Source organism: Neopelma chrysocephalum, unplaced genomic scaffold, assembly GCF_003984885.1.
Source record: "Neopelma chrysocephalum unplaced genomic scaffold, ASM398488v2 Primary Assembly neopelma1_119, whole genome shotgun sequence".
Classification (NCBI taxonomy): domain Eukaryota; kingdom Metazoa; phylum Chordata; class Aves; order Passeriformes; family Pipridae; genus Neopelma; species Neopelma chrysocephalum.
Genome location: NW_020897781.1, coordinates 7,544,565 through 7,560,937, shown reverse-complemented (window position 1 = coordinate 7,560,937; position 16,373 = coordinate 7,544,565). Strand labels below are relative to the sequence as shown.

Below are 16,373 nucleotides of genomic sequence, written 5' to 3'. Positions count from 1 at the left end.
CTGCTGGAGAGAAATCTGAGCTAATTGGAACAGAGAAGAGGACATTTGCAAAGGAGATGCTGAGAGGATGAGACCTATATTTTTGAAATGATTATGGTCTCACATTCCGGTGGGAAGTGCAGCCTGGACAAGGCTCGGCTCAGGTGGGGGTTGCAGCCTGGTTTTCCTTCCGTGGCCCCAGGAACAGAGACAGTGACACCCAGCCTTGCCCAGGCCTGGCACCCCCTGAGCTTGGGCTGCTACAGCAGCAGTGTTAGACTGGCCCTGTCCTGGGGCAAATCTCCATCCTCTGTCCTTGGCCACAGTATTCCTGTGTGGCAGAGAACTTCTGTACTTGGTGCTGGAAAGTTCCTGAAGCCTTTGGGGCAGTCGACCAGAACAGTAACGTTGCACATTGTTTGTTTTACTAAGCAATTCTAATATCTGGGGTTGTGTGTAAGAAATGGTTCCCTTTTTGCCTTTAGATAAAACTGCTTCCAGTCTGGCTTTCTTGCAAAACGTGGGAATCCTTGAGCAAGCTGGGTTTGAATGTTTAAGCTGCAAGAGATAAGCAGTTGTGTAATTCTATTTATTTAAAACCAGTAACTCGGTAACTGTACAAATAGGTCAGTGTGGTCTGGTTTGCAGATTACTGGGGGGATTATTTCAGATGCAAATGCTTCATTCTTGCAGTGTGTTCTTGAAGGTGAAGAGCAGCCTGTGTTCACTCCTCTGCTGGGGTGCTGTTCTTGCAGTACCTACATTGTATTTCCAGAGTTACAAGACCAGGGAATAACTGAACTACCTGGGATTATTAAACCCTTTTCATTCTTCAGGATAACTCAGTTTTTTTGACCCTAACACCTTATGGGGTTGTGCATGGATTCTGCTGTGTTGCATATACATTAACCAGTGTTTTCTAATTATGCTGCAGTTGATCACAGTCGAATTAAGCTAAACCAAGGTGACAATGACTATATCAATGCTAGTTTGATAAAAATGGAAGAGGCCCAAAGGAGCTACATTCTCACCCAGGTAATTGCTGGCAGTGGTTAATAAAAATCATGTGGTGGCTGGAGTTTTTTCATGGGTTTTGTTTATTTTCTTTATTGTAAAGCCAGTTAAGTGCATATACACATCTGTGTGTGGATAAACATATGCATAGAATGTGAGAGAGGAAAGCCATGAAATACAGACTTTAGTGATGGGAGTGTGGGGGGCAGGAGGGCAGTGGCTGCTTTTCCCTGAATCTGTGAATTCCACCCCTATCTATACAACAAATTTAAAAATACCCGGATACCCTGTTGTTTTATTCTGAGAGCCAGCAACTGTGCCAGGATTCTTATTTGTCCTAAATATTCCATGGAGACTGTTCTGATCTCTGATCTTGACTTTTTTTTTTTATCCCTACTTCCCACACATTAGATTAAGGTGGACTGGGATTAATATTTTCAAGTGACAGCTCTTCCTTCCTGTTTGTAGCGAGTAAAGATAAATCTCCTAAAGAAGAAATGGAGAGCACAGTTTCAGTGTGGAAATGGTTCTTTGCACACAGCTCTTATTGCCCTGATTCAGGACAGGGGAGGTTGATCACAGGGTTGAACTGGGATGTGGGATAGTTGAATGTGCAGCTGACTGGGACAAGTTCTCTGTTCTGATCCGGAATTTATTGGCTTTGAATGGCTTTGTTTGAATCCAGTCATTCCTTCTGAGGACCCTGGCCTCCTGTTCTGTTTGAGCAAAGGGATGGACAGCAAACATGGGGCACAATAATCCTGGTTTGTGTTGCCCAAAATTCAGAACAGTAGCTTTGGAGTAGAAAATAGCGAAGAAACGTAGCACAAACAGGAAGTTAGAGGGAAATCTGCTTTGTGAAATAGGTAGTAGTCTTTAAAAGGAGTTATCACCTCATTCAGTCCCAGAGCAGATCCATGAAGATTCTGGAAAACCATGTAATTTGTTGCTGATCTGGCATAATTTCAGTGTTTTGAGTGTTTATCCATTTAGTCAGGTAGTTTTCAAGTACCCTGAATAAGGTTGATGTATTGCAGAGTCGTTAATTCTTCTCTCAGTTACACAGTGGGGTTTTATTTACCCATGACCTTCGTATACCTTTCCTAAGAAAATGCAGTATTTTTCACTCCCAGTTCTGTTCTCGCAAATGAGACTCAATCTCTCTTCCTCTTATGTGTGGGGGGAAAAGATGAACCATGCTTTCATGGGAAAATTCATAACATGGAACTTAGAGCTGTCTCACTGCATTTTTTTACAGTTTTAAATGAGAAGTTGCTTGTTACTTGTCTAAATCTATTGCCCAGTGCAGTAACTGTTACTGGGGAACAGTGCACTGACAGTCACAGAAAATAATGCTTATTTCTGGGGATTCTGTCTCTGCAGGGACCTTTGCCAAATACTTGTGGTCACTTTTGGGAGATGGTTTGGGAACAGAAAAGCCGTGGTGTTGTCATGTTGAACAGAGTGATGGAAAAGGGATCCGTAAGTACTTACCCAGGTCTAGCTCTGTGCTCATCACATGTTTAAGGTTTTTGTTTAATGAAAAACCCAACTAAAACCAACCCAGAGAACAGGGCCAGGTGACTGTTCAGTAATTTTATCTAAGACATTATGCCTGGAATTGAATACTTGGGCGAATTGGGGTTATTTTAAGTAATTTACCACCAGATAAGTAGAAAGTTTGGGTTCCTCTGGCACGTGGAGAAGCTGCTGCCTTGAGAGGAAATGCCTTGGCCTTTGTGATGGTGGAGAAGATGGAACCATCGGGCTTGGATTTCCTCCCTGGCTCAGAGCTCTGCCTCAGTGCTGGTTCCACAGCTGTCATCCCTAAGGAGGCCTGTCAGCTCTGCAAATCTGGGACAAAAGCAGCTTTAAAGAGCGATAGAAATGCCCAGTTAGAAGTTGAATGCTGCAGTGTAGTCAGTGTAAAGACGTTTGGAGGAGGGGTAGTGAGGATGTTGGGGATCCACCAGTGATAACTGGGTGGTACATGCTTTTGCATCATCAGGAAAAAATTCCCAATAATCAGGAAAATTCTTGGGCAATGAGTTGTGTTTCAGTAAACTGCTGTCTTAATTTTTAAGTGTTTTGCTGTTTTTTGTAGTGCAAGTGAAATTTAATCTTCAGAAGAGATGCAGTAACCATATTTTTCAATACTTCCTTCCTTTCCAAGCATTCCTGTTCTTTCTCAGCACATTCTCAGTTTTGAACAAAACGAGTGCCTGTGATCCCTTAGGCTGCTTGCACTGCTCAGCAAACAGCACTGGGAGCCTCACAGTGCACAACAAAATACTGTTTGCAGACACATTTGTGGAGAAATCAGACCCAAAGCCAATTGCTGTGTCTTTAATACAAAACCAGACAAAAGTGCAGAGAATTATAAGTGCATTCTACACCCCAATAAACACAGTGCTGCCCTTCTCTTTGCTTGGCTCACTTAAGGCCCTGGCATGCAGCAGTCTTTGCAAAACTAATCTCTCTGGGAGACTTTTGATAAGAAAATTGAAATTCAGTCAGCAGTAGGTAATGGGAATGTTTGCTGAACACAGGGGTTTTTTGTTTGGCACTTCACCTTTAAACTGTGCCATGTCAAATCAAAATGATCTCACTGCTGGTTTTATTTTTAGTGGTGAGTGGATGGAGTAACCCAAAATTTCATCTGATGTTACCCTTGAAATTAGCAATGTGATCATTTCCTATATGTAGCTTATTCATAGAATTCATAATACTTTTCACAGTGTATTTTGCTCTTTTTAATATCTGCCTCTTCTTTTGAAACTTAAGTCTTTGATGTGACAGTAATAAAATGCAGAGTAGGCTTAAAATTCAGATTTTGGCAGACTGTTATGAGAGCTTTTGTACTTAGTTATTAGATTTTTGTTTGTCTGTTTGACACAGTATAAAATAAATAACGACTTTGGAGATTTTGATTAGATTTCACAGCTTCACACTCTTTCAGCTTTCAGGTACCTGCCCTCAGTCCTTAGGTGTTTTCATTAATTTAGTCAAGGTCAAAATAATTTGACTCATACAAAAATGGAGATGTGGTTCTGCAACATAAAGGAAGACTGATATTCTTCACACTGTAATTTCTGGTCCTTATAATAGAAGCAGATGAAGAAATTGTCTTGTAAGAAAAGGTTGTATTTCAGGATGTTTCTTCCTTACCTTTTACACAGACATAAATGACATTTGTGTGACTCCTGTTTGTTTTTAGATAAAGTGTGCACAGTACTGGCCACGGAAGGAGGAGAAAGAAATGTTTTTTGAAGACACAAACTTGAAACTCACATTGATATCTGAAGATATAAAATCCTATTACACAGTACGACAGCTGGAGTTGGAAAACCCGACCGTAAGTACAGGATCTCATCCAGTCCCATCCCTGGCCCTCTCCCAGGGGGAGATTCACCTCCTGAGCAGCAGGGGCTGGGAAAAGATGGTCAGGAATTGCACTGAATTTGGTGATTCTGCATGACATTATTCCTCAGTCTCAGTTTGTGTGCTGTGGAAAGGAAATTCTCAGGTATTTATTTAACATACCTGGGGAGACTCGAGGCCTTTCCATGTCTCAGCTGTACACTGAGCGATAGAAGCTTTTGAGCTGTACTGAAAAAACTAAACCATCTTGTAAAGGAGTGCATTTACTTATCCAATTTCCTGTGCCCCAAATAGAGACCTTCACAACAAGAGGTAATAATTTGTAGTTTCTTGGCTGTGCAGCTTCAAAAGCTCCCTCAGACTGATGGGACCTTCAGTCAGCAGTTCCCAACACTCCTGACTCGTGTATCTGCTCTAAAAGGCTTCCCACGTGCTGTTTTTCCAGACCCAGGAAACTCGGGAGATTCTGCACTTTCACTATACCACGTGGCCTGACTTTGGTGTCCCCGAGTCCCCGGCCTCGTTCCTCAATTTCCTGTTCAAGGTGCGGGAGTCGGGCTCGCTGGGCCCCGAGCACGGCCCCGTCGTGGTTCACTGCAGCGCCGGCATCGGCAGGTCCGGCACCTTCTGCCTGGTGGACACGTGTCTGCTCCTGGTGAGGCTTCCTTCTCCTGGGCTGGCTCTGCAGAGGTGTTTTGGGGAGTGGTTTGAGCCTTACAAGAGCTGTGGCAGGGCCTGGGAAGTGTCGTTGCCATGATTTCCATTATTTCGCTCGTGCTGTTTTGGGAGTGTTTCCCAAGGCAGGTCTCATTCCTGAGTGGCCATTTGGGGTCTGGGGAAGAGAACTCTCTAGTTTTCAGAGTGATTCACAAAGACAGGCTTTGCCTTCATGGTTAAGAGAAAACCACACTAACCAGACTTAGATGTCTGCTAAGTCATAGTGTGAACTGTCCTGAAACAATGCAAAGTCCATCTGATGAGTTTGCTTTTACAGAGTCACCTGCACTCGTGGGCAGGAGGAAACTGTCCTGACTTCAGCATAAAGCTGGAGTTTTCTTGGCTTTATTCTCTCACTGCCTAGGCTAAAATGTCACTAAAAAGAAAAAAGGGGGAAAGGGACAACATTTTGGAGTCCCGTTGGTTTCCCCTCAGTCTTTTTGGAGACCCAATAAAAAGCTGCTCGTACCGGTTTGGTGTGAGTTCATTAACTGTGTGATGTGGAGGGCAGTGTGAAGGCCCTGCCACAAGATGAGTCCTTGTAGTGAGTGTCACCAGAACATAAAGCATGTGTCATATTTTTCAGATGGACAAACGGAAAGATCCTTCCTCTGTGGACGTCAAGCAGGTTCTCCTGGAAATGAGGAAGTACAGGATGGGACTCATCCAGACCGCAGACCAGCTCCGCTTCTCCTACTTGGCTGTTATTGAAGGGGCAAAATTCATCATGGGAGATGCTTCAGTGCAAGTGAGTGCTGTGGGCAGCTCAGCCAAAGGAGGAGCTGCAGCTCCATGGGAACTGTAGCAAGTGTGTGGGATGAGCAGGAGAAAAAGCAGCTTCAAGCTTGGTGCTTGTTTCAGCTTCAATACATGTTTATATTATGGGGTTCTTCAATGCAGTGCTTTACAATCTGAAGTGTTCACAACCTGAAGTGTTGTATTTAAGAACCTTCCAGAGGGTACCTGTGAGTTAATAGGTGCCTCGTGTGCTTTCCAGCACAGTGACCAGGGTGTAGCTGCTGCATCAGCTCATCTGGCATTTTAGATAATAAAAGTTTTCTAATATACCAGAAGTCTAAATATTATGATTAAATTCATCAGGTTTTTTGTGGTAAGCAAAACTCCAGCAAAACAGATTCTATTTTGTGCTATTTAAGTTTTCCAGAAGTAGATTGGAATCTCTTGCCTTTGTATCTGATGTGTTCTGTGTGCAGTGGATGTAGCTTGGGTTTGGAGTTCTTGTGTCTGGCTTCTCTTTTTTTTTTCTCGATGCAAATGAAGAACCACTTTAAGAATTAATTAAAAGGTAGAGTATAAAGATTGTGCTATGGTAAAGTTTAGAGGGAAGAGAAGAGCTGACCAGGGCTTGTCCTTCCCTGAAGGAGCAGTGGAAGGAGCTCTCCAACGAGGACCTGGACCCCCCCCCCCCGCCCCCCCCCCCCCCCCTCCCCGGCCGCCGAAGCGAACCTCGGAAATGCACAACGGGAGGATGCACGAACACACGGAATCCTTTCCCAAACCCCCCGGAGCAGAGGAGGAGATCACACGCTCAGTGAGCACCGTGGAGGAGACGGTCCCAGACGGCAGAGCTCGTTCACCTGCCCCGCTGAGCACAGACAGGTAACTCAGGGCTCCTCCCGCTGTGAAGGGTCCCGGGATCTCTGTCCACGGGGTGTTTGTGTGCAGGACATTTGCATATAAACTGCATTTCATACAGAAGGGCCTGAACAGATCGAGGCAGTGTAAGAGTAGGAATAGTAGTTCCAAGCCAAAATTCTCTCAGTCAGGGTCTCACACTCATGTTCATTTAACTTCCTCGTGGGCTGGAGCCTCTTCTGGCACCCTGCTAAAGAAGTGACAGGTAATGGGTGTGTGGCTCTGGGAACTGGAGATCAGTGAGAGGTTCCCATAGTCTTAAATTCACAGAGCTGGGAGGCTGCAACCAGGAGCTGAACGTGGCGTCTCCCTCCAAGTTCTGCTGCAGGCAAGGAGATAAAATGGAAGTGTTTCCCTGCCCAAAAGAAATAATGTTTTGATATGGATTTTTCTTAATTCGCTGGGGAGGTTCTGAAAGGAAAATACTCAAACTCCAAACAATATTTACTAAAAAGAAAGGAAATCTTGGAAACAGGAACAGACACAAGTGGAGGCTTAGCAGTGAAAGAAGGAAGTGTTGCACTGGTAGCATCTCCCTCTTTCTTTCTTTGGTGACAGTATAGTTCTGTGAGCAGAACATTTGCCAGGGGTGTGAGATGCCTGGTGATGATTCCCATACCCACTGAGGGTATGGCTTTAAAACTGGTGTCTTGTGTCTTCTCATTAGTAGGATAAATCTGAATTTCTCAGGGAATAAATAATTTCTTAGAAATTATTATTTACGCAGCTTAGTGTAAATGACCATCAGACATGTCAAGCTCCAGAGAGCTCAGAGGTCAGATTGATTTTATTTAGTGTAGTCCCTTGTCTGAGGATGGAGCTGAATCCTCCTCTGGAACTGCCTGTCTTCATTGGTTGGAGGTGCTTGGACTGGACATCTGCCTTTCCCCTTGCTGGAGTCCAGTCCTATGCTGTGCCAGGGTTCAGGAGGGCTCCATGGCGAATCCAGTGAGGAATATTTGTGTCCATCCAGTACTGAATATTGATTTCTTTGTCCTTAAGCACTAGTCAAGACACTGAAATTCGGAGGAGAACTGTTGGTGAGAATCCGCGTCTCTCGCCCCACAAAGAGGAGTCCAAGCCGGAGAACTCGGACGAGGAGGATGAGAACATGGTGACAACGTGGAAGCCATTTCTAGTGAACATCTGCATGTTCACTTTCCTCACAGCAGGAGCTTATCTCTGCTACAGGGTGTGTTTCCACTGATGGTTGTTCCAGCAGCACGGACCCGCGGGGAACACGCGGTTTGTGGGAGCTCCTGGGAGAGGGAGCAGCCCAGGCAGGGGAGCCTTGGCTCAGAGCAGGTAGATTTAGGGTGAAAGGCCAGAACTTTGGGTAGGGCTTAAAGAGAGAATTGATGCACTAGGGTTTTATCCAGCCCTGTGGTCCCAAGAACATAATATTCTAATCTCAGGGCCTTAAAATATTCAGGAGTAAGCAGAGAAAATGCCAAATAGTTGGTTTCCTTTTTTTTTTTTTGGTTGTTTTTTTTAAACTAAATAATAGAATTACAACACATTGTTGTTTTTAGCCTTTTTTAAAAAGCCAGTTAATTTTCTTTTGTTTCAGAAAAAGTAGGCACAAGTGAAACTTGCTTGTACTCTCCAAGTGTTGTAACCAAATACATGACTTACATTGACGAGTTCCCAAAAAAAAAAGAAACCCACATACCTGAAGAATGTAAACCTTTGGAAGGGGAGGGGTGTTTGTGGTTGGTTTTTTGTTTCTTTTTTTTTTTTTTTTAAACTTGCTTCATCATTAAAGACTGAGTTGTGGGCAGTGCCTGTGGTATTGATATATTTAATCTTGGCATAACTGTTCTTAAAGAGCTGATTGTTTTACTTGTGTTGATAGAACCAGGCTTCTGCATTTGCTCAGGGTATCCCAACACGTCCAGCTCTTGGATTATTTTCCTTTTTTTTTTCCTTTACTAAGTGTATCTCCTCATTGACTTTTGTTGCACTCTACTTGCACATATGGCTCTTTACATTGCACCATCCTTTCTAAAGCTGTTTTTAGTTTTATATTCTGTGTTAGGAGAGGTTGAGGGAGAGAAACAGGAAGGGAAATTCAACCAAACCATGTCCACCAGCACTCTGCCATGGAAGGACCAGTTCTTAAACCTCATCATTTGGAATGTAAAATGCAGTTTCACTCTCCGTGTGCTCTGTCAGGACCAGCCAGGGGAGAGGCCCTGGGGGCGCTGCAGGCACCGGGCAGGAGAGCCTTTGGTAAATCCAGAGGAATCCAGGCTGTGGCAGCTTCCTTGAGACACAGACAGTTCACCAGGAGCCGGGTTGGTCTGGGAACATGTCGGTTTATGATGTAAGTGTTTGTGTGTTCTGCTTTGTGTAAAGCCAAGATTAAAGTCCTGGCTCTGGCTGGGGGTCCTGCAGCCAGGCTGGGCCCAGCACTGGCCCCGCTGTGGGCCTGGCCCAGGGCTCCAGGGTGTAAAGTGCTTGTAAATAAGGATTTGGGTGTGTGGGTAGGACTGGGACTGGAAGGCAGCATTGCACTAGGCAGCCAATGCTGTTCCTCTCGGTAGTACCAAATGAGTAATAGTTTAAACAATAATAGCAAAGATTTCTTTGCTTGTGTCGTGGAGCAGAGGCCAGGAGCAAACTCACTGCTGAGAGCTGTCGAGACTGAGCTGCCCCAGGACAGCTGATCTGCAGCACAGTTACTGACCTGCTCCTTTCATTTCTCAAGTCTCTGTAGATTTAGAGCACTTAAGCACCCCCTGAGTGCAGCCCTCGCTGTGGAGGAGCCCAGGGGAGCTCTCTCCACTCAGTATTTATTTTTGCCAAGCTGGCTGTAGGTGTAGCTCTTCCTTCAGTGGGTGAGTAGGTGAAGGGGGTCGGGGGGGTTGGAGTTATTTCTATTTTGTGTTTTGTTAAGCTTGCATCAAGGGCTTCTCAAGAGTACAATAATAAATCCTCAGGTAGTACTGGGAATCAATCCTTTTACCTGTGAGACTGTTGGTCAGACCAGTACTTGAAAGGAGGAATGTTGTAATCAGTCAATATTTAGTTATATTATTGGAAACAGGAAAAATGAGTATAGAAAAATGGTAATATATAATGGCTCATCTGTGTATTTAAGATACATTATGTGATTGCTTTGTCCCCACTGTTCTCTCCAGCACGGGCAGGTCCTGCCCTGAGGCACCATTTGTACCCCTTTGTATTAAACTGCATGTGAAGTCTCCGGTGTCCCGATGAAACACCACGTGCTTGAAAGGTGAAAGAACTTATATTTCTGCTTCCTGATGTGCCCAAATGATATTTGCATGACCTGATCCTTAGTGGCTGTGGTTCAGAGGGTGTTGCTGAAAGTCTCCTCGTTCAGCGATGGCCTGTTGGGTGTTTATCAGACAATATGTACTCGCCTAATCCTTGGCATGACTTCCCGTGGGATCCCGTGTGCCCGGTGGTAGCATGTTCCTTTCAGCTGAGTGAGTGTAGTACAGACATTCCAGAGTTTAGTCAGTCCTATCCACACCTCCCCGGGACTGGGGGCAGCAGGGGCACCTTTGGAAAGACACGAATCAAGCCCCTCCCCTCTGCACATGTTCCCAAGAGAGAATATTTTAAGTTTTTGGTATGGCAGGAAAACAAAGCCTCCTTCCTTTGATTCCAGATTAATTCAATTGCAAATGATTCTGCCAAGAGAGAGTTCCTGCAGGTCATAGACCAGCTCTGAGCATCCCCCTTTCCACCTGTTCCTTCCCTCTGTTCCAGGTCCAGCTCTTCCCCTGTCCCAGGACACACAGTGACTGCTCCCCAGGCCCCTGAGGTGTGGATAAGGCTCGGAATACTGAACTGTTCCCATTTTGTTTTGCTGTCCTGTACTGTCTGTGGTAGTTGGGGGGTGTAAATACCGTGGGGGTGTTGGGTAACCTGTTCTTGGAAATGGACAAACATCCATGTTAGACTCGGTAGGACGTTAGTGAGCTGCTCTGCTATCTGCCTTAAGCAAATATTTACTCATCAGGTCTTTCTTTTTTTACAGATTGCCATAGAATAAACTTTTATAAAAAAAAATTTTAAAAACTCAACAAAAAAGCTGAATGTTTTGGTATAATACAGTTTCAGGTATCTTGTCTTTTGTGTAAGCCGCTGCTGGGCCTCCCAGGTTAGAGTACAACTGTACAGTTTTTCAATCTCCCATACAAGTTTTCAGTTCTCATTTTAGTTGTAACAATAAAATTCTTTTTTTAAAGAACTTTGATGGGTCTCTTATTGCTTTGGGGCTGGAGCCACAGGCTCCTGATTGACCCACATGCACGGGGGGCAGGAGGGGAACGTTGTGGGGGGGGTGTAGAGGAAAGAGATTTAAATGTTATTGTAAGAACTTCCTGTAGGCAGAGTAAGAGATGAGATGAGTCACCTGTGTCTCTCCCTGACCCCTCCAGCTCCCTGCTCTCGTCTTTCACATGAAACAGTTCAATTTGAACTCCAGGGGTCCAAGCCTGACCTGTCCCAGGCAGGGCAGGGATCAAGCCCAGTGCCCTGTACTGTCCCCAGGCCACCAGAGCACCATGAAACACTCACAGCAACTTGGCTCAATGGTTTATTAGAACTTCAGAAAACAGTATGAAATCCAACAAATAAATACTGAATAGAAACGTTTTATACATATATATATATATATATAAATATGTACACACAAGCCCAACCCTTTCAAGTATTGTACCTGAAGCCAGGCTTCTCTCCACAGCCACCCTGCCCTGCCAGCCAGGGGCTGAGGAAGGGCCTGACAACAGGTAGATCATTATGAGAAGTCTTGATCTATGACTGAACTCAAAATTTAAAACCAACCCAAACCTGTCCCTCCCTCAGTCAGACCCAACACAGACCCTCCTGCTGAGCACACACACTCCTCCCACACCTGTCAGTCCCTGCTGGAACGAGGCCTAAGCTGCAACCAGGCTGCAGACTTTGGAAGTAACAAGTTTTCCTTCTACAACTAAATTGTCCAGGCAAAAGAACCCACTGAGCAATGCTGCTGGATCTGTTCTACCCACAGGGCAGGCGGTGTAAAAGGCTGTTGTCTGCTGCCTTCCAGAGGGACTGTTGGAGAGTGATCATTTTTCCCTTGGGAAATGCCAAATTAATAAAACACTTCATGGGAAAATAAATCACATTGGATTTACAGTTTGAGCAGGGGCAGCTAATTCCAGCAAGATGGAGATCTTAACTCCACTGACAACCTGGTGCCACATTCCAAGAGATCCCAGCTTTCATTCATCCAGGCACTTGGTATTTGATCATGTCCTTGAGAGATGGTGAGAAAACGTGTTCCAGCCTGAATTGTGGAGACTGCAAACTCTGCCCTTTGGAAATGAGCCTGTCCTGGGGCAGGATGCAGCACAGACAGAGCAGGGACAACCAAAGCCATCCCTCAGGTCCCCGTGTGGCTGTGAGGACAGGGGGATGCAGCTCCTCCACTCCTAAAACACTGTGATCTCAATCTCGGCCTCGTGCTGGGCACTTTCCCTCAGTTCACAGCAGATCCTGTCCATTCTCTCGAAGGCCTGGCGGCCCTTTTCCCCTGTGGAGAAAGGAAACAGCCTGTGCTGAGAAATGGGAGCCTCTGGAAACACTTCCATTGTGACCTTGTTTGGAACTAACAAGGACTCCCAACTGTGGCAAACACGTCCCTAAGGAACAGTTTTCCAAAACCTGCTGGAAGCCACCATGGAAAATCAGGTCTCCTGTCAATGCTTCCATGTGAGTAACAGTTTGGAGCATCACAGCTGGAAAACTTGCCATGCATGTGAGCCTGAGTGTTTCTGGGAAGCAAGTCTGGAGATCCCCAGAACTAAACACAAATCAAAAGGGGTTTTGGAAGAATAGAACAGGGAAACAGTTCTCCAGCATCACTTCCAGCATCTTGGTCCTTATTGCCACCTTTTCAAAAGGTTCAGTGGTTCCTAAAGCACTTTATCCTGGAGAATTTCCTTGGTCTGTTTCTATAAACCTCAACAGGAGGGCCCTTGGTTGGTACCTGTGATATAAAGTTTTGTCTCCATGGTATGAAACAGCTGTTCATGAGGGATTTCCACTGTCCTGGACATGTTTAGGCTGCACCTGAGGCCTCTCCTGGTCCTGCACTATTTCACATCACTTTTTCAGACTGTTTGAAAGCCTTACCAAAGGACAGCGTTGTTTCCCTGGCTGCATTCCTGACTTCCTCTGTCTCAGACTGGCACAGGTGGGCAACCTGCTCAATGCTCTCCACAGCCTGGGGGAGAAAGGAAACATTGGCCTCAGCAGCTCCTCAGCAGTTTGGAGGATGTTTTTCACAAGGCAAACACAGACACACAAACTCCCAACTCCTCCTGCACCTGAATTCTACCAGGACCTTTCTCTTCTCCCCCAGCACATCAGCTTGAATTTACATTTCCTGACATGTTCTCACCTTTGTCACCTCCTTCTCTCCTGTTCTTGGGCCTGAGAAAGTGTTAAAGTCCCAGGGTACAGGTCCCTGCTGCAGGACCATTAAATCAGCATCACCCAACCAGGATGTCACTGAAAGGGTTAATCCCAGTTGTTGCTTTGCAAATTGAATTTAAGAGTAAGACTTTGAGTTCCTGTTGTGGGACTGGATATCACAGGAGTTCAAACACATCCCCTGTGCCCTTGTGCTGTGCCTGGCACATCAAACAAGATGCCCACAGCTCCCTCTCCTGCTGCCTTTGGAACAACAGCATTAATGGTTTGGAACTTTGGCAGCCAAAGAATTCAGGAATTCCAACAGCAGAAAGCTGCTAAAGTGACCCTACCAGCTTTAAAATCCCAGCCAGACACACCTCTGCATCCATGACTGTGGCCAGATGTGCCCAGCAGAGCTGTGAACACTTACCCTGAGGTTCTTAAGAGCCAAACATGCAGCTTGCTGAAGTCTTGCATCACAGTCAGATAAAGCATCAGTGTAAAACAACACAGCCTGAATGGAAAAAGGAGAGTAAAAAAAGAACACCTTGAGTGTAATCAAGCAACCAAAGCAGACTGACAGGAGCAGCTCTGCCCATCTGAAAGTCAAAAAAAGGACAGAGCCCAATCCCCCGAGCACTGCTGTGGTTTAGGGGCCCGTTCACAGCTAAGCCAAGGGCAGAGGGAGCAGTGCCGGGCTGAGCCCATCCCGTGGATCTCAGCACCCCGGAAAGGCGCGGGGAGCCGCAGCCTTACCTTGGCCCTGAGGCTGCTGCTGGCGGCGGCGCGGCACAGGCAGGACGTGGCCGCTTTGCTCACTCGGTGGTTCTCGTCCAGCTGCAGCTCCCCGAGCAGCCGCAGCGTCTGCGGGAGCGGCTGCAGCTTGTTCAGCCGCTTCCCCTTCAGCTTCTTCAGCGTCTTCAGCCTCCCGGGGCACTGCAGCTCCTCGATCAGCATCACTGCGAGGGAAGTGCTCGGCTTCACTCACCCGCAAACCAAGACATTTGCAAGGAACTCCTCCCTGGCCCGGTCCCCTTTAGGCACGAGCAGTTATTCCCAGGGCCAGCGAGGAAGCCAAGCGCGGCAGGAAGCAAACAGGGACAGCTGCCCCTTTGCCCATCCTGTCTTCTCTCCCTGCCATTGTTTCATTTCCTCCCGTGCCCGGGCTGGGACAGCAGAGCACCATCTGTGCCAGCCCCGGGTGCATCCAGGACAACACCCAGAGCAGGTCCCACAGCCCCGGGCATCGGGACAAGAGCCCAGCCCACGGTAAGGAACAGGATCAAGCAAAATACCCATAAACAGCCCTGGAAGATCTCACTGTACAGGACAAAGAAAACCCTCTCTCTTTTAAAAACTAAGAAATCAGGCACTGGATTTACCCTTTCAATTTGAAGAATATTCCAGGTCTTTTTCACTGACTAGGAATGCTCAAGTTTTAGCCCCCCTCCAGATGAGTCATCTGCATCAACATAAGCCTAAAGATGCAGCCAATATAAAGACTATTTTTAAAATAATTCTTTTCTAACACAGAGTAGGTTTTCAAGTACTTTCACATGTTGGACAAGACTCCAGCGAGGCTCTGGCTACCTCAGGCTAGAAAATGCACGTTAGTAACCTCTGCAATTTTATTGCTATTTTCTGTGTCTGATTCCAGCTGCAATAGACACCCAAAGCCCCAGACTTTACTCAGTCCTTGGATCCAGCTGTAGATTCCTCTTGACTTTGCTTCTGCTCTAACTTCAGAATACCCCAGAACCCACTTTTCAGGGCACTTAAGATAAACCCATCCTTCACACCTGGTTTGTTTGTACATGGCCAGATATGGGAGTCAAGCACATCTTTCCTGTTCTGATTAAAATTACATGGTCATAAGGGCAATTAAAACAGAAGCAAGTTGTCAGTGCACTGGTTGGGGTGTTTCCTGCTCTGGAATTGTATCTTGAGTGGGAACCTGGAGGGTAACCTTAAAGGAGGAGCCAAGCACTGCCATTACCTTCCTTGGCAAGTTTTCCCAAGTGTTTCTCCAGGCTGGCAATGTGGTGCTTGTCCAGGTAGCTGTAAAACTGGAATAAAGTAACTGGTTCTGTTTGGAGGTTCAGAGTGGGGAGCAACCCATCACAGGTGAGGATCTGCTCCAGCAGCCTCTGCAGCACTGGAGGGAACACGGACAAGGACAAATGAGAAAACAGCAGGTTGGTTTGTGGGAAGCTGCTGAGAACAAGTAAGAGGTTTAGGGGTTTTTAAATGCACTGGGACAATCTTTAGCACTGCAGCCAAATGCAGTCTGAGTGGCCTCGTGCTCCAGTGGTACCTGCTTCCAGCTGCCTGGGGTACTTCTCCTTCACTCTGAGCATCATCGTGTACTTCAGGGCATGGCGGAACCTTTCTGCTGAAGCCAACAAGACGCTGCCAGGCTCTGCAAGGTCACTCCAGATCTTCAGATAGTGCTTCTTCTTCTTAGTCTTCTGAATAACTGAAACCCCACATTTGAAGAAGTCCATGAGCTCCAGCAGATTTTGGATTTTACATGAGAAATTAGGCACCAGATGGATTATCTGGACACGGGTCAGCGTTAACTTGTATTTGTGTTAGAGATGGTTTTGTTCAAAATGGGGCATTTCCTGCCAAAATGCTAAAACCTGCAAGCACCGATCTCACCAAGCTTAGGCTGAGCTCCTAAACTGCCAGCAGCAGCTCTTCTGCCCCTTATTGTTCATTTTGTCCTGGCATGTGAGTCCAGCTCCAGAAGAACTTTCTGTGAGTTTAACTGGCTGCCCTTCTATCAGCCAAAGATGTGCCACTGCCAGGTTTTAGAGATCCTGCCTCATGTTCCTTCCTCGGGGCTCTCTCTTATCAAACACTTCACTTGAAGCAATACCCTGTGGTTTCTCACTACCCTTTGGACCCTTCATGGCTGGTTCCCTACAGAGAGATTGAACTCCTGCATTTAACACTCCCACACTTCCCCTGTCACACTGCACCAAAGGCCCTTTGGAGCTCTGCTCCAAGGAACAGGTTATTCTCACATCCTCCAGGATAAAATCTGTCAGCAAATGCTTCCAACTAAAATTTGCATTCTTGCTGCTGCATTTACCAAGATGAGAACAAAAGCCTCCCAAGTCTCCCATTGTGCTTTATCATTTTATCAACAGTGTATAGAGGAGTTCAGTATTGGGAAGGCCTGA

At 46.1% G+C, this 16,373-nt stretch overlaps 2 protein-coding genes across 6 annotated transcripts in view; one reads left to right on the top strand and one right to left on the bottom strand.

The window, feature by feature from the left end:
- The window catches only part of PTPN1 (protein tyrosine phosphatase, non-receptor type 1), a 34,437-nt gene extending 23,464 nt beyond the window's left edge, over positions 1–10,973 (top strand). Inside the window, 8 exon segments of the mRNA XM_027697329.1 lie at positions 914–1,014; positions 2,377–2,475; positions 4,211–4,348; positions 4,820–5,029; positions 5,678–5,839; positions 6,474–6,509; positions 6,512–6,711; positions 7,750–10,973. Of these exon segments, the coding sequence (XP_027553130.1) occupies positions 914–1,014; positions 2,377–2,475; positions 4,211–4,348; positions 4,820–5,029; positions 5,678–5,839; positions 6,474–6,509; positions 6,512–6,711; positions 7,750–7,954 (1,151 nt within the window). The 3' untranslated portion in view covers positions 7,955–10,973.
- Positions 10,974–11,307: 334 nt separating this feature from the next.
- Positions 11,308–16,373, bottom strand: part of RIPOR3 (RIPOR family member 3) — a 51,681-nt gene continuing 46,615 nt past the window's right edge. For all 5 annotated transcript variants that reach the window (XM_027697134.1, XM_027697130.1, XM_027697131.1 and 2 more), the window contains 6 exons: positions 15,500–15,661; positions 15,182–15,340; positions 13,942–14,144; positions 13,616–13,699; positions 12,904–12,994; positions 11,308–12,301 (listed from right to left, as the gene is read on the bottom strand). In XM_027697134.1, coding sequence (XP_027552935.1) covers positions 12,201–12,301; positions 12,904–12,994; positions 13,616–13,699; positions 13,942–14,144; positions 15,182–15,340; positions 15,500–15,661 — 800 coding nt within the window. In that variant the 3' untranslated portion in view covers positions 11,308–12,200. The remainder of the gene's footprint in view (positions 12,302–12,903; positions 12,995–13,615; positions 13,700–13,941; positions 14,145–15,181; positions 15,341–15,499; positions 15,662–16,373) is intronic.